We start from the raw sequence: 22,444 nt of genomic DNA on the forward strand, positions 1-22,444 counted from the left end.
TCTGTAAGTTTGATACTTGTTGCATTACATATATTTGTTGAAAACTGTCATCTTTAAAATATTCTTACCATCGGTTTGCTAGATTTTCTATATGCCTGTACCCTCACTGCATAATATCAATTTAAAAGTTGTTAGTCTACTAAATTCACCAGAGCTTTCTTCTAGCTTTTAATTTTTTCATTTTCATACTACAATCTTTGACACATTTGAAATTTATTTTGGTGTGAGAGGTGAACTAGAGATCCAGCTCCATGTTTTTCTCAACGACTGGCCAGGTATAGAATACTCTGTCCCCCCAGGGGTCTGAAATAGCCTTTGTCACATACCAAATTTATATATCTTATACATATATAAATTTGGGCTTGCTTCCAGACTATATTCTCTTTGATCTTCTATTCTTTTACTGTACGCTTAATTACTGTAATGACCAAGTTTTACTAGTGAGCAAAGCTATCTCCCTCTCGTCACTATCCTTTTTTCATATTCCCTCCTAGTCATTCTTGCCTGTTTCAAAAAAATTTTTAAATTGGATTTTAGAATCATCTCCTCAAATTCTCCCTTCCCCCCAAACCCTCTTGTACTTTATTTCATTGAATTTACAGACTGACATAGGGAGAAACCACATTTTGCCAATATTAACTCCCCATATATAGTGCAAGTCATTTTTAAAAATGTCTTTTTCTTTGACTCTCAGTGGGGATCTTTTTTCCCATTATATTTGGTTATTACTGGCATATAGAAAAGCTTTTGGGCTCTATGTATTCGTTTTCCGGGACTGTTGTAACAAAGTACCACAGACTGGATGGCTCAAAACAATAGAAATTTATTGTCTCAGATTTCTGGAGGCTAGAAGCCTGAAATTAAGGTGTCAGCAGGGCCACACTCTCTCGAGGGCTCTAGGGGAGAATCTGTTCCATGCCTTTCCCTTAGCTTCTGTGTCATGTTGGCTGTTCCTTGCAGCTGCATAACTCTGATCTGTCTTGTCACGTGATCTGCCTTGTCTTCACAATGTCTTTTTAGGAGTCAGTCACATTGGGTTAAGGCCCATTCTACTCTAGTAAAACCTCACCTTAACTAATTATTTCTGTAAGGACTCTTATTTCCAAGTAAGATTCCACTCTGAGGTACTGGGGCTTAGGACTTCAATGTATCTTTTTGGGTGACATAATTCAACCCATAACAATTCTCTATATTTTTTAAATACTCACTTTAATTTCCTCATTGCTTCTAATTATTTCACAGATGACATTTAAAAAAAAAAAACAACTATCCATTTGTATTTCTTCTTCTGTAAACTATGTGTTTCTATCCTTTGTCTACTTTTTATACTGGGGACTTTTTCTTATTACTTTGAAAGAGCTCTTGTGCACTAAAAATCTTAACTACTGAAAATATTTTCCCCTCAAACTTTGAAAGTACCATGTCAACTAGCCAGCAGCCAACAGAAAGCACACAATATAAGAAAGATACAGATCTACTGCAACATAGATTAATTATACCCTTCTGTGCAACAGTCCAATACACGAACCAATACATCCCATATTGCAAGCACAGGAAGACAAACAGTGGAGTGCAATGTAGAATTTTATGAAGCACTCTTGAAAATTTCAAGTACACTAATATTTATGGCTTGTCTCATAGTATACTATTCCTAAACTATTCAATTTCTTTCCAGCTAATGCACTCAAAGGAGCTTCAAGGACTAAATGATCTGATTAACCCTTTAATAACAAATGCTTCACAGCTCTTGCTCTCACACACTTGTCAAGTTTATACTGACATTTAAAGGCCCTAATGCCACCAAAGAAAGGATTAATCTGTTCTTGGTTTATCTAAATGACCAAATAATAAGATTTAAGTGATAACTAGCTGTAGGATATGTCTTTATTAAATTTGATAGGAGTTTTAAAAAGCCAAGTAATGTAATGAAGTTTGCAAAGTGATTTAAACAGGTTTGACTGCTCAATTTGCAAGTGATTCAGTGCACAGGTATAGGTATGAAAGCAATTTTTAAATATTAGGCTTTGAATGTTGCTGACAAGCAAGTTAAGAAATGTTAAGTGAACATTTAGCATATTGTTTTAACCTGTTTCCATTACTTATAAAACAAAACAAACACGTGTTTATTTTAGAAGTGTGCTTTTTTCCGCTCTCCACAAGTTCCATTCTTAATGAAGTGTTAACAAGACTTATCAACATGGTACAAAATAGGAGAAAAAAGGACAACCTAGTTCTTAGAATGTTAATACTCATCCAGAAATGTAAATGTCCCAAAAGCCAAGCCAGAAAGCCCCTGTCCAAGACCACTGACAGAATACTTTCATTTTCTAGGACTGATTTTCCGATTAGCCACGAAAGTACAAGTGAATGTGCTAGGGCTTAGGAATGCTCTCAGTGGCATTAGAACCAGCCTGGATTTGGTCACTTTTCTCATTACACACCTTGTATTTATACCTTTATTTCTTTATCCCATGCACACTCATAGAAATAATGCACCATTTGCTGCACACAAAAATACAGGTGAGTTAGGTTTATCACTTATATCTGTCATTTGTATACCTTTGTTCTGCCTGCCTTCCCTATGGAAGCTTTTGTATTTATGCAAGGACTACGGGCATATTACAAGTGATTGCACTTTATACCTGCAATGTGTGCAACATTTGCACATATTCATTGAGACTAGTTTAATAAATAGAATATTATATTATTATATTAGGCAGTGTTTTTTACGACCTAATAGCAGGTGGTGAAATCAACTAGTGGTCATGATCACTATTAAAAAATGTTAACAGAACAGAAAACGTCAGAGGAATTATACATAGTAATGATACATATTGTTTTATACACACATACCCACACTTATATATGTAGTAGGTCACAATGGAAAATGTGTTTCTTATTGTGGTTTGCGATCAAAAGTTTGAAAAGCACCATGTTAAGTGTGTTTGTGATGTGATAGAATCCTTCTCGGCATTCTTTCTCCTACTTCAGAGGTCAGATGTGTTCTTGCTTTCCACTCAATCTACAAATGTTTATTGAGCAACAACTATATGTTGGTTAGGAGTCAGGTGTTGGGGCAGGAAGAAAAGGCAAAATTACTTTTGGCATTTCTACCTATTGTTACATAGATATAAGGTTTTAAATAAAAACTTAAAAACAAGGCTGGGTGTGGTGGCTCACACTTGTAATCCTAGCACTCTGGGAGGCTGAAGTGGGAGGATCATTTTGAGTTCAGCAGTTTGAGACCAGCTTGAACAAGAGTGAGACCCCGTCTCTATCAAAAATAGAAAAAATTAGCCGGGCATGGTGGCGCATGCCTGTAGTCCCAGCTACTCAGGAGGCTGAGGCAAAAGGATAGCTTGAGCACAGGAGTTTGATGTTGCTGTGAGCTAGGCTCATGCCTGGGCAACAGAGTGAGACTCTGTCTCAAAATAAATAAATAAATAAATAAATAAATAAATAAATAAAAACAAGTTAATGCTGAAACTATTACAACTGTTCTTATTTTAATGTGCCTCTGGATGGCCATAAAAATGTAAGTGGAATGTGTCAAAAATTCCTAGAAATAAAACCTTCACAGAATGTTAAGCTTCTTGTGCTTCTCATTAGTACCTGGAGAGAGAGCAAGTATAAAATCTATAGTTGAGACAGGAATTCTCTAAAGATATATTATATTTCATTTCATCTATGTTGTCATTGAGTTCTTTTCTAGGCTTTTGGCAACAAAATAATTTTTTTAGCAACCAAGATTTAGGTCCTGGCTACAAAACTTCATCTTCAGTGTTTCTTGTATTTTTCCTCTGGAACACAACAAATATATATGTATTTAATGTTCTGTTCTCTTCAAGCTTTAATTGGCCAAGAAACCACTGTGGTTATATATAATGAGATGTTATACTTAAAAAAAAAATTCTAAAATACTTAAATAAGATCCTGCTTGAAAAACTAAGTATGACCCCTAACCCTCACCCCAAGCCAATCTGTTGTTCTGGTGCTTGATTTCAACTCCAAAATAATCTAAAGAGTTTCAATTCCTTTGGTGCTAAAATCTCTAATATTAAACCTTATTATCAAATTTTATATTATAATTATAGCTTTTATTTTCTCAACTCTTCCTCTCACTTCAAATACTTTTAAAATGGCATGTAATATTTGAGATGACATTCAATTTAGAAATGCTTCTGATGTATGCTATTTTCTGATGAAGTAATTTTTGACATGTGTAAGTAAGAGTTTATTTTATAAATGATATATTCTGTGCTTTATAAGAATAAAACCCATTAGAAATAACATTAGAAAAGGATAATATTTTTCTCCTTTCTGATCTTGACAGGTTTAATAAGTACATGTTAAGGTTTCTAGTGATTATTTGCAACTGCCAAAATCAAACCAACTATACTACCACCATAAGTATTTTATGGCAGGACCAAGTTTTCATTTTTTCCAATTGTGAGTTTTACAGTTTAAACGCTATTAGTAGTATTTTAGTTCATGATATCAATGCTCATGTTAGGCTGGTCATTTAAAGTTCACACACATTTTCTAGAAAAATAAGAAGACTAAATGAGTTGTCACTTATTTTTGGAAAATAAACTCAAACAATTAGGTAATAGGTCTACAATTGTACTGGAAAAATACTTTGTGACAAAATGATACTCTTTTTCCCCAGTCAACCAAGATAATCAAGGTTCGGCCATAGCCAGTGTATTGTGGAGCTGGCCTGAATTTTCCCACCTCTGTGTTCACTGATGTCACATTAGTAGCTTGAAATTAGTCATGGTGGGAGTATTTATACCACAGAAATTGGCAAAAGCTACAAATCAGAGGTTCCCCTTCCATTTTGAGGAGGCTTTAAACATTTTTCCAGCACATCACGGGCAATAGCCATTAATGTTTTCAAATACAATTCAATTCTTCCTTGTTCATAAGAATCTTATTTGAAGATCTAAATGGTTGGTGCTTAAATCTTCTTTCTGGAAAAAGATTTAAATGTTTCTCATTAGTTTATAGCAACAGAAATGTTAGACTTACTTTCCTTGCAAAGGGATAAATGTATGAGCCTTTATTTAGAGTGTTTGTTCCTTATCAGTTGTACCCTATTCAGAATAAAGTGCTTAAAATTTAGATTTTTTTTGAGACGTGGTCTTGCTATGTTCTGGAATGCAGTGGCTATTAACAGGCACGATCATTGTGGACTATAGCCTGGAACTCCTGGGCTCGAGTGATTCTTCTGCTGCAGCCTCCCAAGTGGCTAGAAATATAGGCATGTACTAGAGTGGTTGGCTAAAATTTGGATTTTTATCTGAAAAAATGGTATCCTATTTTTAACTCAATCCATGCTTATGAGGCAAAATATCTAGCCTTCAAACACAACCTAACACATTTTAATTCTGTCATAAAGTCTATGTGATTTAATAATAAAAGATTACTTAAAAAAATTTGTAAGGTATGAAATAAACAATTTTATTAGAGGAACTCATTTATTTGACACATTAAATTAGGCAAAGAAAAATATATGCAACTGGTTAAAAAGAATCACATTCTCATACTACTTGAATACAGCAGTGGTCAAAAACAATGAATTGTAGAATGGACCCCAGGATTTTATGCTAAAAATACCCTGTACAGAAAAGTTTCAGGCTTCTAATTTCACTGAATCCAGTACTAAACGTGCTTCTTTATATTCCTCAGCTTCTTCCAAGTCTTTTTCACTTTCCTGAAATGAAATATAATAAAAATTAAGTTTATCCTTTTCAAATTTCAAATGTTACAAACCATTAATGTAAATAACTCAAAAAGTAACAGAAAAAGGATCCTAAGTCTTAAATAAATTTGGTATTAATTCCACAAGTTTCCCACAGTTCTACTTTTGTTTCACTGTATATTCTCATATAATATATTGTCATATAAAAAGTAACACAGCCATCTAAAGCTATTGGCATTAACTAAGATAAAAACCTCAGAAAAATTTAAAGAAAAATTTTTATTGTCATTTTGTCAACACATCATTATCACATCAAAGGGAAAAGTCAAAAAGATTTGCTAACATATTATAGATATGACAACATTCAAGCCAAAATAATCCTCTAACTATTCACAGTGACAAAGGCGGCTACTGATTTTACACCATAATTAAATGCAATCTTTGAATTAGAAAAGTGAATTGCCTGCTTGTTAATGATATTACATAGCCTGCACTAAAGGAAACAAATACATCAACTTTCATATTCTAATATTTAAAGATTGAGTTTTTCCATGATACTGATATACAAGAAACTTTTACTAATATATTGTAATTATAACAGATAAATGAAATAATATCATCTAAATTATTATACAAAGGAAATTTTGTTTGATTTTTAAATGAAACTATGGTCAGTAATTCATGTCAGGTCAATAAAAGATGGAGATATACAGTTACAGAGAAAAGGGAATAAAAGATGTGTGTATTTAATATGAAAAATTAAAGGAAAAAGATGGAGAATTTGCTTAATTCAAACTATAGGTAAGAATTTCTTAAACCTCTTTATTACACCTTAAGTCTTTATTTTCTGTCAGTAAATATAAGCTCTTTGAGGGTTGAGATATTGTTGAATACATCTTCATATACAAATATATCATCCAAAGATGATATTTTTTTTCAAGCAATTTCTATTATTTTCTCAGCTACTAGATTCATGAGAGAAAAAAGTGGTGCTTCCTGTCTTACGTAGTAGTTTAACATAGTAATTATTTCCTGCTTTAACTATCTTCTGTATCACAAGGCATTTATAAGTGTTATCCCAGCTCCAAGTTAATCTGAGGGGTACTGTTTATATTAATATTACCAGGTTTTATTTCCCTCTTTCAAACTGACTTAGGTTTGAACCTGAAAGAATTCCAGATCCTTTTGATAAGGATTCAAATTCATTTGAAACATTGGATCTTTTAAAATTTCAAACACTCGACTTTCCTGTAATGTGCAAAAAAAGAACTTTATGTATGAAAACCAAATAATTCAAGATACTGCTGGACAATAGAATGAACATGCTAGAAAACAGTGCTTTCACTGGAGGCATAACTCAAAATATAATTTAAACTTCATTATTTATTTAAAAATATATGGATATACAAGGCAAGTGAATAAAAAATACCTCCAAATAGTTCTCAGTGTTAAATGTTTAAAATTTTGGCCTTCCATGTATTGGATTGAAAAAAAAATTTAAACATAAGACAGAGAAGTCTTTACTTACTAACATCTGCTGAAGATCGGTATATGCAGCTTCCAATCTGCGCTGGCAATCTGGGATCATCATCCGGGACTCTTGCAGGATCTCTGCCTATAACGAGAATCTCTGTGAGACATGTAGACATGGCAGACTTACGGGTGTTTAACTCATATCTTGGTAAATATCTAACGATTTAGAAGAATCAGAAAAAAATGGAGGTTATATGAAATGGTTCAATATTTTAAATTGTGTTTCTTAGAAGTTAGAAAAAAGAGACCAACATACTATAAAATCTACAAAGTACAAGTTTTAGAACTAAACCTTTCTGGTAATCATCTTCTCATGCTAAGTGAAAATTAACTGGAAAAGCTTTTCATAGAGCATTTATTTAAAAAGGCTATTTAAAATAAACTATTTCCCCTGCTGTCACAAAGCACCTTTATCCAAAATGGGATCAGCTGGTTATATAAATATCTCCTGCATCTTTTGAGTAATAAAGAAAAACAGTGTTCAGATAATATCACATGGAGATAATTACTGCATGAAAAACGTTATTGAGTTATTGATCACATTGTGTGCACACTGCAGGAGGTTCTCACTCAAAGACAGAGGTAAAGAAAAATGAAAAGCAAAGACCAGCAGGTTCATATTTTTGATGCTTATCATGCATAAAAAGTTATTACTTATCCTTGTGCTTCATTTTAGGAGAGAGATTATTCTCCCCATGCAGTTTGAGCCAAATTACCAATGTGGCACCCCTCTGAATCTGAACTTCTTGCCTATTTCCTCCTGAAGGCAGACACTACAGAATTAAACACAGGAATACTTATTCTAGAGGATCTTTCTGGACTTAAACTTCACCATTCAAAGCAGGAGTATAACACATCAAATCATAAAGGAAGAAAAAAATCCAATCAATGGCTGGGAAACCCAATCAATAAGAGAGTGAGTAAGTTAATATCAGATGCTGGAACTCAAGTAAGACTTTTTCTTAAGGTAGTAGGAAGACATACTTCCTTAAACTATTCTCAGAAAGAGACATAGAGATCATCTAAATATTTATTTCCAAAAAATAACCTTTGGTCAAAGACCTTCAAATAAATGGGTACAAAATCTAAACTTTTACTAAGATTATCCAGCTCATATAAATTAAAAAGGAAAGACATAATTTAATGGTAATAACACTGTATTTTCATAGAAACTTTAATCCTAGTATCATCTTTTTTCCCCAATACTTTGGTCATAGTTCACACTGTAGACAAAAATCAGAATTATAATATACAATTATATTTTCTATCTATATCTATTTTCTCAGGTGGAAATCTGCTGAACTTATAAATCTTTTACAATAAGGCACAGGTTGAAAATTTCAAACATAGGATCATGACTTTACCTCAGAGCTGATCATGCTATACCTAGATATTTAATCTATGCTACTAAATTATTTTTGTGTATCTAGTTAGTTTGAATACATATGAAAAATCTGCAACAGGAACATTTCATATTGGGTGATTCATATTTCCTCTTCTATGGAATTCCCTTCACAGCTTATAGGAATTAAACAAGATGAAATGATGATAAAGAATTAAACCCACAAAAAATCAAAATATATACTTATAAAAAATTTTTTGAAAGCTTTAGTCACTAAAGTGAACTTTAAACAATGCTGTCTAAAATATTTTCAGGGAAAGAATTTTCAATTAGTCTACCAAAATGAGACTCTGACTTAAGCAGGGCCAAAGCTCAGTCTCTCCTATATACCACCCTAATTCATTTAATAGGTTTCAATATGTCTGCAGGTTACTAGGTATAGGAGGTACAAAGATGAAAAAAAGGTCTGTGTTCTCTAATCAAGTATAGGGGCATAAACATGAAAATAAACATTTGACATTGCCTCGAGAAGATCATGCCACAGGGAGCCAAAGGAATGCACTGATGACTATAATTTTGAATTCATAAACCACATCTCCATGAAAGCCATAAATCATATATTTTACCTTGTAAAAATAAATTACAACTCTCAGGAATAATTTAAAAGACAGTATATGAGGCGTAATTATAAAGATACAAACTTAACTAAATGAACATTATCCTTCAAAGAGCTTCCCTTGGGGGGGTTCTATTCAAATGAATGGTGCCTCTATTTAAAATACGTTTAATCTAATGTTGACTATGATAAAACTGAGGTTAAATCAGGATCTTGGCATACATTGGGAAGTACAAGGAGCCTCTGGGGAATATAATAGGATGCAGTCCTACTGATGTATAATAGTTTTTTTAAAACGTTATGATTATTTTTTGGTAGTTATTCAGGTAAAATGGAAGTTGGGGGACGCTTAGCAAGGTTCAGACTGCAACATTGAATAAACTGCTGAACCTAAAATTGGATCAATTTCCTTTATGGTCAAACATATAAATTGGGGAAAAAAATACCCTAATTGGCAGTTCTTGATTTTTTCAGAAAGAAGAGTTCTGTGAAATAATCTATCCAATGTCATTCAAGCCTCAGGCTATTGCTTTATTGGGATAAACTTTCTAGCTGCTTTAATGATCCAGATCATTCACCAGAAGCTGTCTATACTTATAGCTGTAATAACCTATAGACACTCTAATATTGGCTACTGGCTGCCTCTGCAGTCAGTGGTAACTGCATTAGTTTGCCAGACTGAGCTCCAGAGTATTACAGAGATTACTGGAATAATGATTAAGTCTTTCTCATTTATATGGTGGTAAAATGTTATATGCTCACATGTCAAGAAATCCATTTGACTCATGTTTTGTGGTTATTGCTCAATGGTTAAGACTGTAAGAAGAATCCAAGGAGTCAAAAATAATTTGGGCCCTTAAGCTCTAACATATCAGTAATTACTTGAAATGTGAATGGTGTAAATATAAAAGACAGAGATTCACAGACTGGACCTAACTACATGCCATCTATAAGAAACCCACTTCAAACATAATGAAATAAATAGAAAATAAAAAAGTGGAAAAAAATATGTCATACAAACTTTAACTTAAAAAAATCAGGAGTGGCTATTATTAATATGGATAAAGTAGACTTCAGAGCAAAAACATTATTAGGGACAAAGAGGGATGTTACAGGATCATAAAATGATCAATCCACCAAGAAAACAGTGATCCTAAATGTTTATGCACTAAACAACAGAGCTTTAAAATACATAAAACAAAAACTGACAGAACTGAAAGGAGAAACAGACAAATTCACACATATATTTGAGGATTTCAATATCCTATTCTTGGCAATTGATAGAAATGTTACACAAAAATCAGCAAAGATATAAAAAACTGAACAACACTATCAACCAACAAGCTGTAACTGACATTTATAAAACATTCTGCTTAAGAAGAAGAATCAATGTTCTACCTAAAAATGGAAGACACAACATTTACTACAGTAATGCACTAAACAATAGAGACCATATCCTGGGTCAAAACAAAAACAAAAACAAAAAACAAACAAAACCAAACAAACCAACAAACCAAAATTCTCCCAAACCAAAAATGAAACAAACAAAACCCCCAACACATTCAAAAGAACTGAAATCTTATACAGTACATTCTCTGACTATAATGGAGTAAAACTGAAATAACATAAAGAAAATCTTCATAACATATTTCTAAATAACCCATAGGCCAACAAGGGAGTCTCAAAGAAATACATAAATGAAAATGAAAATATAACATGTCAAATTTTATAGAATGCAGCTAAAGCAGTACCCAGTGGGAAATTTATAGCACTAAAGTGCTTACATTAGGTCTATAATTAATAATCTAAGTTTTTACTTTAAGAACTTCGAAAAAAGTTGAATAAAAAGAGCAAAATAAACCCAAAGCAAGCAGAAGGAAGGAAATAGTAACAGTAAGAGCAGAAATCAACGAAATTTAAAATAGATAAGACTCCATGAAACAAAAAGCTGGTTTTCTAAAAAGATAAAAAACAAAAAACTGATAAACCTTCAGTAAAGTGAGAATGCACAAATGACCAAAAGAAGTACCAAAATAGAGGATATCACTACAGATCCTGCAAATATTAAAAGGAGAATAAAGAAATATAACAAATAATATTGAAATATTATTACTCAAGATGCTCATAAATTAAGCATTATTAGAAGAAATGGACCAATTCCTCAAAAACTACAAACCACTCAAACTCACCCAATAACTTAAATAGTCTCATAATCATTAAAAAAACTGAAGTGATAGTTTAAAAGTTTCTGAAAAAAAAACTCCCTAGGCCCAGAAGAGTTCACTAGACAATCCTGCCAAACATTTAAACACGAATTAACAGCAATTTACACAAATACTTCAAGAAAACAGAACAGGAGGGGTTATTTCCCAACTCATTTTATGAGGCCAATATTAACCTGATACCAAAATCAGACAAAGACAGTATAAAAAAAGAAACCTGCAGACCACTATCCCTCACAAACTTAGACACAAAAATCTTCAAACAAAAAATTAGCACATTGAATCCAGTGATAGATAAAAAGAACTACATACTTGATCAAGTGGGATTAATGGGATTCATTCCAGGTATGCAAGGATGGTTAAATATTTAAAAATAAATCCATGTAATCCACAATATCAACAGATCAAAGAAAGAAAATTCATATGATCTTATCAAATGACACAGAAAAAACATTTGACAAAATCTAATACCCATGACAAAACCATTCAGCAGAGGGAAACTTGATAAAGATCATCTACAAGAAACCTATAGCTAACATTATATGAACTTTAATGGTAAAAGACTGAATGCTTGCTCCCTAAGATTGGGAATAAGGTAAGGATGTCCACTCTCAACACTCTTATTCATTGTAGTATTGTTAAGTTCTAGCCAGCATAATAAGCAAGAAAAAGAAATAAAAGATATACAATGGGAAATGAAGAAATAAAACTGTCCCTTTTTGCAAAGGATATGATTGTTATGTACAAAAATCAGAAGAAATCTACAAAAAAATTTCTAGAACTAATTAAGGGGGTTTATCAAGTGAGTTCTCAGGTTACAAGACCAACACACAAAAAAATCAATTGTACTTCTATATCTAACAACAAATACTGTATGTGGAAACAAAAATTAAAAATGATACCACTCATAATAGCTGCAAAGAAAATGAAATATTTTGGTATAAATCTATAACATGTGTGGGATCTGTATGCTGAAAACTACAAAATGTCGATGAAAGAAATCAGAACCAATAAATTGAAGAGATTTACCGTGTTCATTGACTGGACGTCTCAACACAGAAAAGATGTGAATACACTCCAAACTGATCTACAGGTTTAATGCAATTCCTATCAGAAGGTATTTTACAGACATAGGCACACTTATTTAAAAATTTATATGGAAAGTCAAAATAAACTAGAATAGCTTAAACAATTTTGAGGAGGAAAAAAAAGAATAAAGTAAGAGGACTCATCCTTCCTAATGAAGTCTTACTACAAAGCTATAGTAATAAAGACAGTGCAGTACTGGTAAAGGCACAGATAAAGATTATAGGACCAGAAGAGAGAACCCCAAAATAGACCCACACAAATACATCCAACTGTTTTTTGACAAAGGTACAAAGGCAATACAATGGAGGAAAGAGAGCCCTTTCAGCAAATACTGCTAGAGCAACTGGATATTCATTGGCAAAAAGATGAACCTCAAACTAAACCGCATATAAAAATCACCTCTAGGCCGGGCGCAGTGGCTCACGCCTGTAATCCTAGCACTCTGGGAGGCCGAGGCGGGCGGATTGCTCAAGGTCAGGAGTTCGAAACCAGCCTGAGCAAGAGCGAGACCCCTTCTCTACTATAAATAAAAAGAAATTAATTGGCCAACTAATATATATAGAAAAAATTAGCTGGGCATGGTGGCGCATGCCTGTAGTCCCAGCTACTTGGGAGGCTGAGGCAGGAGGATTGCTTGAGCCCAGGAGTTTGAGGTTGCTGTGAGCTAGGCTGACGCCATGGCACTCACTCTAGCCTGGGCAACAAAGTGAGACTCTGTCTCAAAAAAAAAAAAAAAATCAACTCTAAATGGATCAAAGACTTAAAGGTAAAACAAAAAAACCACATAACTTTTAGGACAGAAAAAAAGAAGGAAAATCTTTGGGACCTAGGACTAGCAGAGATACCTTTGACTTGAGACCAAAAGTATGATTCATAAAGGGAAGTATTGACATATTGAATGTTCTCAAATTTAAAAATCATTGCTCAGTGAAAGACCCTGTTAAAAGGTTAAAAAGACAAATTACAAACAAATATTTGTGAACTATGTATTTGACAAAGGGCATGTTATCTATAATATATAAAGAACTCTCAAAACTCTAAAGAAAAACAAAGCATCCAATTAGAAAGTGGACAAAAGACATGAATACACAGCAAATAAACACATGAAAAAATGTTCAACACTATTAGCCATTAGGGAAATGCAAATTAAAAGCACAATGAGATATCACCTAACATATAGGTGGATGGCTAAATGCTAAAATAAGAAAATAGTGGTAACATTGAATGCTGGTGAAGATGTGGAGAAAATGAATCATTCACACATTGCTGGTGGGAACATAAAATGGTACAGCCACTCTGGAAAAAGAGTTTTGCAGTTTCTTTTAAAACCAAAACTGCAGGCTGGGCACGGTGGCTCATGCCTGTAATGCTAGCACTCTAGGACGCTGAGATGCGTGGATCACTCAAGGTCAGGAGTTCGAGATCAGCCTGAGCAACAGCAAGATCCCGTCTCCATGTCTCCACTAAAAAATAGAAAGAAATTAGCTGGACAACTAAAAATATATTTAAAAAATTAGCCAGGCATGGTGCCACATGCCTGTAGTCCCAGCTACTTGGGAGGCTGAGGCAGCAGGATCGCTTGAGCCCAGGAGTTTGAGGTTGCTGTGAGCTAGGCTAATGCCATAGCACTCTAGCCTGAGCAACAGAGTGAGACTCTGTCTCAAAAAAAAAAACACCAAAAAATCAAAAATGCACTAATACAACCCAGCAATTGTATTTTTGGGCATTTATCCTAGAGAAATGTAAACTTATGTTCATGTAAAAACTGTATACAAATGTTCATAGCACCTTTTTTCATAACAGCCAAAACCTGTAAAACAATCCAAATGTTCTTCAATGGTTAAAATGTAGTACACCCAGACCATGGATTACTATTCAGCAATAATAAGGAAGAAACTATGGATATGCTCAACAATTTCAACAAGACCTCAAGGACATTATGCTAAGTGGAGAAAGTCAGTTTTAAAAGGTTATATACTATTATATATGAGTCCATTCCATGCTGTGTGACATTCTTGAAACAGTGTAATTATTTAGGATTTAGGGAACAGAGAGGATGTGGTAGCTATAAAGAGGTAGCGGAAGGGAGCCTTGTGATGGACTAGTTCCTCCATCTTGATTGGTAGCTGCAAAGGCTATCCATGATAAAATTGCATAGAACTATATATGCAAACACACAGATTAGTGCAGTGTGAGTGAACTATTAGTAAACTTCATGGTGTACCGATGATGTCAATTTCATGGTTTGAATACTGTACTGTAATTATGCAAGATGATAATATTGGGGGAGGAAGAATAAAGGATATATGAGAGCTCTCTGAATACATTTTATAATTTGCTATGACAAAAACAAAAAACAAAAAAGCAAGTGTACTAGGCTGGGCATAGTGGCTCACGCCTGTAATCCTAGCACTCTGGGAGGCCGAGGTAGGCGGATTGCTCAAGGTCAGGAGTTCGAAACCAGCCTGAGCAAGAGCGAGATCCCATCTCTACTATAAATAGAAACCAATTAATTGGCCAACTAATATATATATAGAAAAAAATTAGCCGGGCATGGTGGCACATGCCTGTAGTCCCAGCTACTCGGGAGGCTGAGGCAGTAGGATCACTTGAGCCCAGGAGTTTGAGGTTGCTGTGAGCTAGGCTGACGCCACAGCACTCACTCTAGCCTGTGCAACAAAGCGAGACTCTATCTCAAAAAAAAAAAAAAAAGCAAGTGTACTAACGGAAGACTATTTATAAACCTGAGTGTACATATCAATAGACAAAAATATTTTCTTGGACAACTGAAAGTTATTTTCCATATTTTTATTATTGATTAAAAGAAAATCTGAGGCCGGGCGTGGTGGCTCATGCCTGTAATCCTAGCACTCTGGGAGGCCGAGGTGGGTGGACTGCTCAAGGTCAGGAGTTTGAAACCAGCCTGAGCAAGAGCGAGACCCCCTCTCTACTATAAATAAAAAGAAATTAATTGGCCAACTAATATATAGAGAAAAAATTAGCCAGGCATAGTGGTGCATGCGTGTAGTCCCAGCTACTCGGGAGGCTGAGGCAGAAGGAAGGAGTTTGAGGTTGCTGTGATCTAGGCTGACGCCACGGCACTCTAGCCTGGGCAACAGAGTGAGACTCTGTCTCAAAGAAACAAAAAGAAAATCTGAGTACTTTTTGGAGAATCGGCCTGTGAGAAACTCCTGATCAAATTATTCTTTGTTGACTGAAGCCTCCTAATATTTTCTTAATATTAATGAAAAAAAATTCTCCTTAATTTAGAGGAAAAAACAGAAACATCTAATTATAAATGTTAACTCATTTTTCAAATGAGTCACAAAAACGTGTGAATCTTTCTCAAAAAGACAAATTTCACATCACTGCAATTACATGTAATAGCTACAAAGTTTTGTGAGAGATCTTTGTCCAAAATTATACCAGTTTATCTTATAACATTACTTACAGAAAATAAGAGATGAGTCATGCCTCAGAAGAAATTATTAATAGAGATATGTTTGATTGAGTGTCATTACTCCCAATCATTTCAGCTCCAGGATAGGTTAAAAAACAAACCAACCAGAATACTTTCACCAAGTGAGGGCAAAACCCTCTGTAATTGGGGGTTGAGGATAGTGGAGAAGAAGAGGGATATGAGAAGCTAAAATCAATTTGGGCAATATTTGAATGATATATTACATTGTTTAGCCAGAAAAGAAAAGGGCAGCAGAATGACTCTTTCATTGATTGGTATTTTGGCCTTTTAGCATCCTGAAACTTCTGCCTAGGAACTTACTTTTAAAAGAACCAAAATTAGGCCTAGACCAGGAGAGGGAATCTCCCCTGCATTCTGGCAACCAACTTCAAGTAGGAAATTTGGTAGACACTAAGAGATAGATAGCATCGTAAGCCTGTGTTTAAAACAATTTAGAAGAGCTAGGAATGTCAGAGCAAAATGGATCCAAGTGAGAGAAAATCCAAGGTAATGAGAAATGACCGAGGATGGCATTATCTGACACACAAATCTCCTTTATATACAAAGTGCTATGTCACACATAGAGGAAGGCTCTTCTAGAAGCTCAATAAAATAAGAAGACAAACATAAGTAGTCATTGAAAAGTGTAATACATATTTTAGTGGTCTTCACACATCAGTTTGGAAAAAATATTTGTGAATTTAAACACTTATGTATATTTAATATAAAATTAGCCCATTTTTATATTTAATACTTAAAATTGGAAAGGTGGTATAGCTTAGTGGTTAAGAGTGCAGATTCTAGAGCCAGAATGCCTGTGTTCAAATCTTATTTATGCCACTTAGCATTTGTGTGACCATGGGTGGTTATTTAACCTGTGCTTCAGTTTTCTTATCTTTAAATAGAGGTTTTAATAGTAAAGAAGTAAAAAGTAGTACCATCTCAAACAACTGTTGTAAAGACTATGTTAGTTAACATGGTATTCTGTAAATGTTAGTTATTATTATTTATCATATAATTTTACCTGCTTTTTAATGGCATAATTTTCACCATCTTCAGCTCTCATTTTTTCAATCTTTTCTTCTTGTTGTTTTGCTTCTTTCTCATACATCACTTTTTCTTTGACCAATCTATAAATAAACCAAAAGTGTTTCAGAGAACCAGTTTTCTCTCTAGAGAATAGACTACAAGAAAGAAAAAAAAATATATAAAATATACTTAAAATACCAAAGTATATCTACTAGATGGTGGCGAGGAAGAGAAGAAAAATAGTTTAGTCATAGATATAAGTATGATCCTCATGCTTTTAAGTCCTACACCTACCTCAAGTAAGTGTAATCTATCAAAGTATGAAATTCTTAATTAAAAATCCATTCCATTATATTTACAATGTGAAAACAACATTTGATTATATAATAATACTTCTGTCTTATTTTTTTATTGGTATGTTTTCCAAGCCTTTATATGTGCATTTGAAACAGCATAATGTAAAAGCTCAGTTTACTGGAGGAAAAAAATTAGTACATTCCATGAGCAATCCAAAACAAAGATGAGATGAGATTATTTTCAACCAAATTGTTTAACAAGTATTTACTGTGCACTTAATTTTATGCCAGATTTTCTTTGCAGGAGGAGCTGGGATAGATAATTTAGATGTGATTCTCTTACAGACAAGCAGTGAAAAAACGAGCATTTATTTACTAAAGGAAGAAAAAGCATTGATATAAATCAGGAAGATTTCCAACAATAAGGAATAGTGCAATACAAAGTTCTACTGATTATTCCTTAGACAATCAAAATTCAATTAACCATAATAGCTCCATCTCCCCTAATTCTGGTTAATCAAAGCTTTAATATAAAAGTATAGTCCAATAAAATATTAACATACCTATATACACATTATTGAAAGAGCAGAAGAAAAAAACCTTTCCGAGTTCATATATGTTAAAAGTAACTTTCTCCATTTGGCTTGCTTGTTTACGTCTAGCAAACAAGCAATTTTCTGCTTATCAAAATCGGGCTTTTGTCTAATTATTTGCAAAGAAGATGTTTAAGTGTATTTCAAAACATGATTTAATTTTCATATTCTAATAGGACTTAATATAAGTTTGCAAAACAAAACACAAACCCCCAAACCAAAAACTCTTGTCATAGTATCTAGAAAAATTTTAAGTCAGGATTTAAATCACCACATAAACTACATACTAAATACTAAATGTTCCAGTTTGGAATTTTGAGATGTGCTAGCAAGGCTCATCCTGTCCTTCATGATCTTGTCTTATCTATAGAGATGGAATGAAATATAACAAAATGTTGATAGTACATATTGCAGAATATTATGAGACCCTCATATACTTACCCTGAAATATTTCCAAGTGAAAAAACCGAAGTACAAAATAGGGTATAAATTTTACGTTGCTTTAAATGTTAAACAAACAAAAAAGGATACTCAAGAAACAATTAACAAAGAACATACAAGAAACTACTCTCTGTAGTTACCTGAAGAGAAAATACCTAATGATTTGGGGGAGGAGAGATAAGTTAGGAAATACTAGGGAGACTTTCATTTCATGCCTTCCAATAAAGTTTGTGGGGTTTTCCCCACATGTATAATAAATATTACTTTTATCAAAAAAGACAGATGCTAAGATTATCTCCAAGTAGCACAATTTTCAATCATTTTAAAGTTAGACAGTTTTCCTTTAGTTATATTAGGTTGGTGCAAAAGTAATTGTGGTTTCAGACTGTGAATTTTAAATCATTATAACTAGGCTCAAACACAACTTTATTAATCAAAAAAGGAACCATTACAATCACCACATTTTTCTCAACAAGAAGTTTGTTTATTCTTGTAGCGTAAAAATCTGTGCTTCGGGATTCCACGAACTCTTGGAAAGCATTTTCTGCAACCTGCTGGTTGTGGAAGTGTTTTCCCTACAAAAAGTTGTCGAGATGCTTGAAGACATGGTAGTCAGTTGGCGAAAGGTCAGGTGAACCTGGAAGATAAGGCAAAACTTCGTAGCCCAATTTGTTCAACTTTTGAAGCGTTGGTTGTTGCCACGTGTGGTCGAGTGCTGTCATGAGAAGAATTGGGCCCCTTCTGTTGAACAATGCCGTGCAATTTTCAGTGCATCTCATCGATTTGCTGAGCATACTTCTTAGATGCAATGGTTTCGCCACAATTCAGAAAGCTGTAGTGGATCAGATCAGCATCAGATCACCAAACAGTGACCATGACCTTTTTTGGTACAAGTTTGGCTTTGGGAAGTGCTTTGGAACTGCTTATCAGTCCCAACAACTGAGCTGGTCATCACCAGTTGCATAAAATCCATTTTTTGTCCCAAATCAAGATCCGATTGAGAAATGGTTTGTTGTTTCATACAAGACGAGAAGATGACACTTCAAAACGACGATTTTTTTGGTTTTTGGTCAGCTCATGAGGCATCCACTTATGTAGCTTTTTCACCTTCCCAATTTGCTTCAAATGCCTAACAACCATAGAATGGTCCATGTTGAGTTCTTTGTCAACTTCTTGTATAGTTGTAAAACTATCACCTACAACTGGTAGTTGTCAACTTCTGATGGCTGGTCACTGCGCTCCTCATCTTCAAGGTTCTCATCTCCTTTGCAAAACTTCTTGAACCATCACTGCACTGTATGTTTATTTGTTTGCTAGTTACCAGTTCCTGGGCCAAATGTGTTGTTGGTGTTTTGAGTTGTCTCAGCTGCTTTACGAATAAGAAAATCACTTGAATTTGCTATTTATCTAACATCATTTCCATACTCTAAAATAAATGTAAAATAAACAGCAAGTAATACGTTATTAGCAAAACAAAGCAAGAAATGTGCATTAAAATGATGTATAACATAATCACATTTATTTAAGAATGTATTCCAGTATCAAATGGCAATTTCAATGATGCTAAAATCGCAATTACTTTTGCACCAACCTAATAATTTCTAGATTTTCTGTAATAAAGAATCAACAAAAAAAGATATCAAATCTACCTAGTAGTTATCATTCTCTAAACACTGCTCTCCTCTGTAAGTTGTGCAAATGCTACTAGTTAAGATAACAAGTACAAAGTAATAATTTATTATATTTTAAGGGCATAATTAACTGAAAATATTTTCCATTAATTTTACAAACCTATACATACAGAGAAACAATACAGCAAATTCAAAATCTGGACACTTTTAGTAGTTAGACAAATAAATGTATAAGGGAAAAACAAGGAAATAAGAGCAACAGAAAAGAATAATTATAAGAAGACATGTAAAGAAATGATAACTATCAGGGTAATAATCAATGATAACTTAAACTATGTACGACATAATGTGACTTTACATATATAGTGCAAACTAGTTTGGAATAGTTTTTCAAACTATTTCATGGTGTCCTAGTGGTCAAGTAAGCTTAAAAAACATTGCTTGCCAACTCTAAAAAATTTATAATTATTTGAATATTAAAAGGTCCTGAGAAATCTTGTAGCAAGAAAATGTTTAACTTTGTTCACATGCAAACTTACTCAAGGCAAAACAGGACATTTTACCCCTCAATACTGTCCAGAACAGCTGCTCTTCAATACAAGTTTGAGAAATACTTTGTAGAAAGCCATGAACTTTTCACAAATTTGTATACAACACACTTAAACATTCTGTTCATAAAATGCTAAGTTGAATAAAATTTGGGGGAAAATAAAAAATTTAGAGACCTTGGACTAAAAAAGTTTTAGTAATCTGTTAATTTTATAGTTTTTCTTATTATAAATAAGATTTTCATAATTATAACCAAACTTGTACTTATGGCCATCTAATAACAATAGTCCAACACCAAGCCATGCTAAGTATATAGATGATATACCAATACAATTAATAGTGGTAAGAAACTGTAATAGGATAGTTAGAAAAATATTTTATCATGGATATTTTCAAACAAAAAATATAAAGAAAGTATTAATAGTATGATGAATACCTTATACCAGGGCCTGGGAACCTGTGGCCTTAAGGTCTCATGTGGCCTACTAGGTCATTAAGTGTAGTCTTTTCACTGAATCCAAATTTTATAGAAAAAATCCTTTTATTTTTATCAGTACATTTCTGATCATCTTTCATATTTTTATTTTTGATTGTATTTAAAACGCCAAAGAATAAAATAAGTTTCAATGAAAGAATCATTCCAGACTGAGCAGCACAATTAGAACATTAGCCACAAGGGCTAAATTGACAGCTGCTATGCCCATGATTTACTTCTAACTTCCCCTGCCTGAGTGGCACCACTATTGCATAAGGCTGGTTGGCCAGAGTTTATGGGGGTCGAGTACACCAGTCTGTTATCAGCTTTTGACAATGGTGCAGTGTGTTTCTGTCGGAAGTAGAATTTGTGAATAGTTGCACAGCTCGACAGATATTTTTAAATTCTGTTTAACAGCCCATTACGTCAAAGAAGACCAAGAGAATGCCGAAGAAAACAGATTTTTTTAATGAGGATTGGGAATTTCAATATTATCTTGTTTCTGCTAAAGATAACATGATTTGCTTACTTTGTGATACTGCAATATGAACATTAAAGAAATTCAATGCTCATCAGCATTGAACTGAATACTCATAAGGACCACAAATATTTTTATTAAAGAGGGAGAGGCACAAAATGTTGTATTGCAGAAATAAGAAGATGAAACACAAAAGCAAAGACAATTCTTTCAAGCAGTAATAAGACCTGGAAATAATGCCACTGAAGCAACTTATAAAGTAGCTTATATACTCGGGGGAAAAAGAGAAGCCATGCAGTGACGTAGAAATTATGAAAGGGGGGAGGGGTGGCAGGGGCAATATATGTAACCCCAACAATATCTGTACCCCCATAATATGATGAAATAAAAGGAGAAAAAAAAAAGAAATTATGAAAGAATACATTCTCAAAGTTGTAGAATGCTTAGACCCCAATAACATTTCAAAGTACAAACAACTGCCTCTTTTAAGGAGAACCATAACTGACTGACAGCATGAATCAGTCTTCAACTTAACAGAACAACTTCATGCAATACTTCAAAAGGAAAATATATATTATTCAATCGCTTTGGATGAATCAACTGATACTACTGACTTGGCATAGGTTTTATACCTCATTCGTGTATAACAGAAGATTTTCTTTGCTATGAAGAAAGAGTTACTCACTTTGGGCACTCTTGTCAATAGAACACAGGGAATAGATGCCTTCAACAACTTTCAAGATAAATGTAGTGAAGCTGGACTTAATTTGGTAAATTTAGTTATAGTGCACCTTCCATGACAGGAAAACATGAAGGGTTTATTGCACAGATAAAAAAGTATTAACAGATCCAGATGCTCTCATGTCTTTTCATTGTATCATGCATTAGTAAAACCTCTGTGCTAATGCTACTATTTTAAGTGACACTTCGCAACAAGTATTGTTAACTACATTAGTGCAAATGTAACACAGCATCATCAGTTTCAG

General features: G+C 33.6%; 1 protein-coding gene across 2 annotated transcripts in view; it reads right to left on the bottom strand.

Annotated features, from left to right (window-relative positions):
* Nucleotides 1–5,438: 5,438 nt before the first annotated feature.
* TBCA (tubulin folding cofactor A) overlaps nt 5,439–22,444 on the bottom strand; it is a 70,446-nt gene continuing 53,440 nt past the window's right edge. The window contains exons 2-4 of one of the 2 annotated variants that reach the window (XM_076008137.1): nt 16,991–17,096; nt 7,237–7,319; nt 5,439–5,716 (exon numbers count right to left, since the gene is read on the bottom strand). In XM_076008137.1, coding sequence (XP_075864252.1) covers nt 5,665–5,716; nt 7,237–7,319; nt 16,991–17,096 — 241 coding nt within the window. In that variant the 3' untranslated portion in view covers nt 5,439–5,664. Of the gene's footprint in view, nt 5,717–7,232; nt 7,320–16,990; nt 17,097–22,444 lie in introns of both variants that reach the window. The other variant, XM_012738329.2, reaches the window with a different exon arrangement.

The sequence above is a fragment of the Microcebus murinus genome, chromosome 11 (genome assembly GCF_040939455.1).
Source record: "Microcebus murinus isolate Inina chromosome 11, M.murinus_Inina_mat1.0, whole genome shotgun sequence".
NCBI classification, from domain to species: domain Eukaryota; kingdom Metazoa; phylum Chordata; class Mammalia; order Primates; family Cheirogaleidae; genus Microcebus; species Microcebus murinus.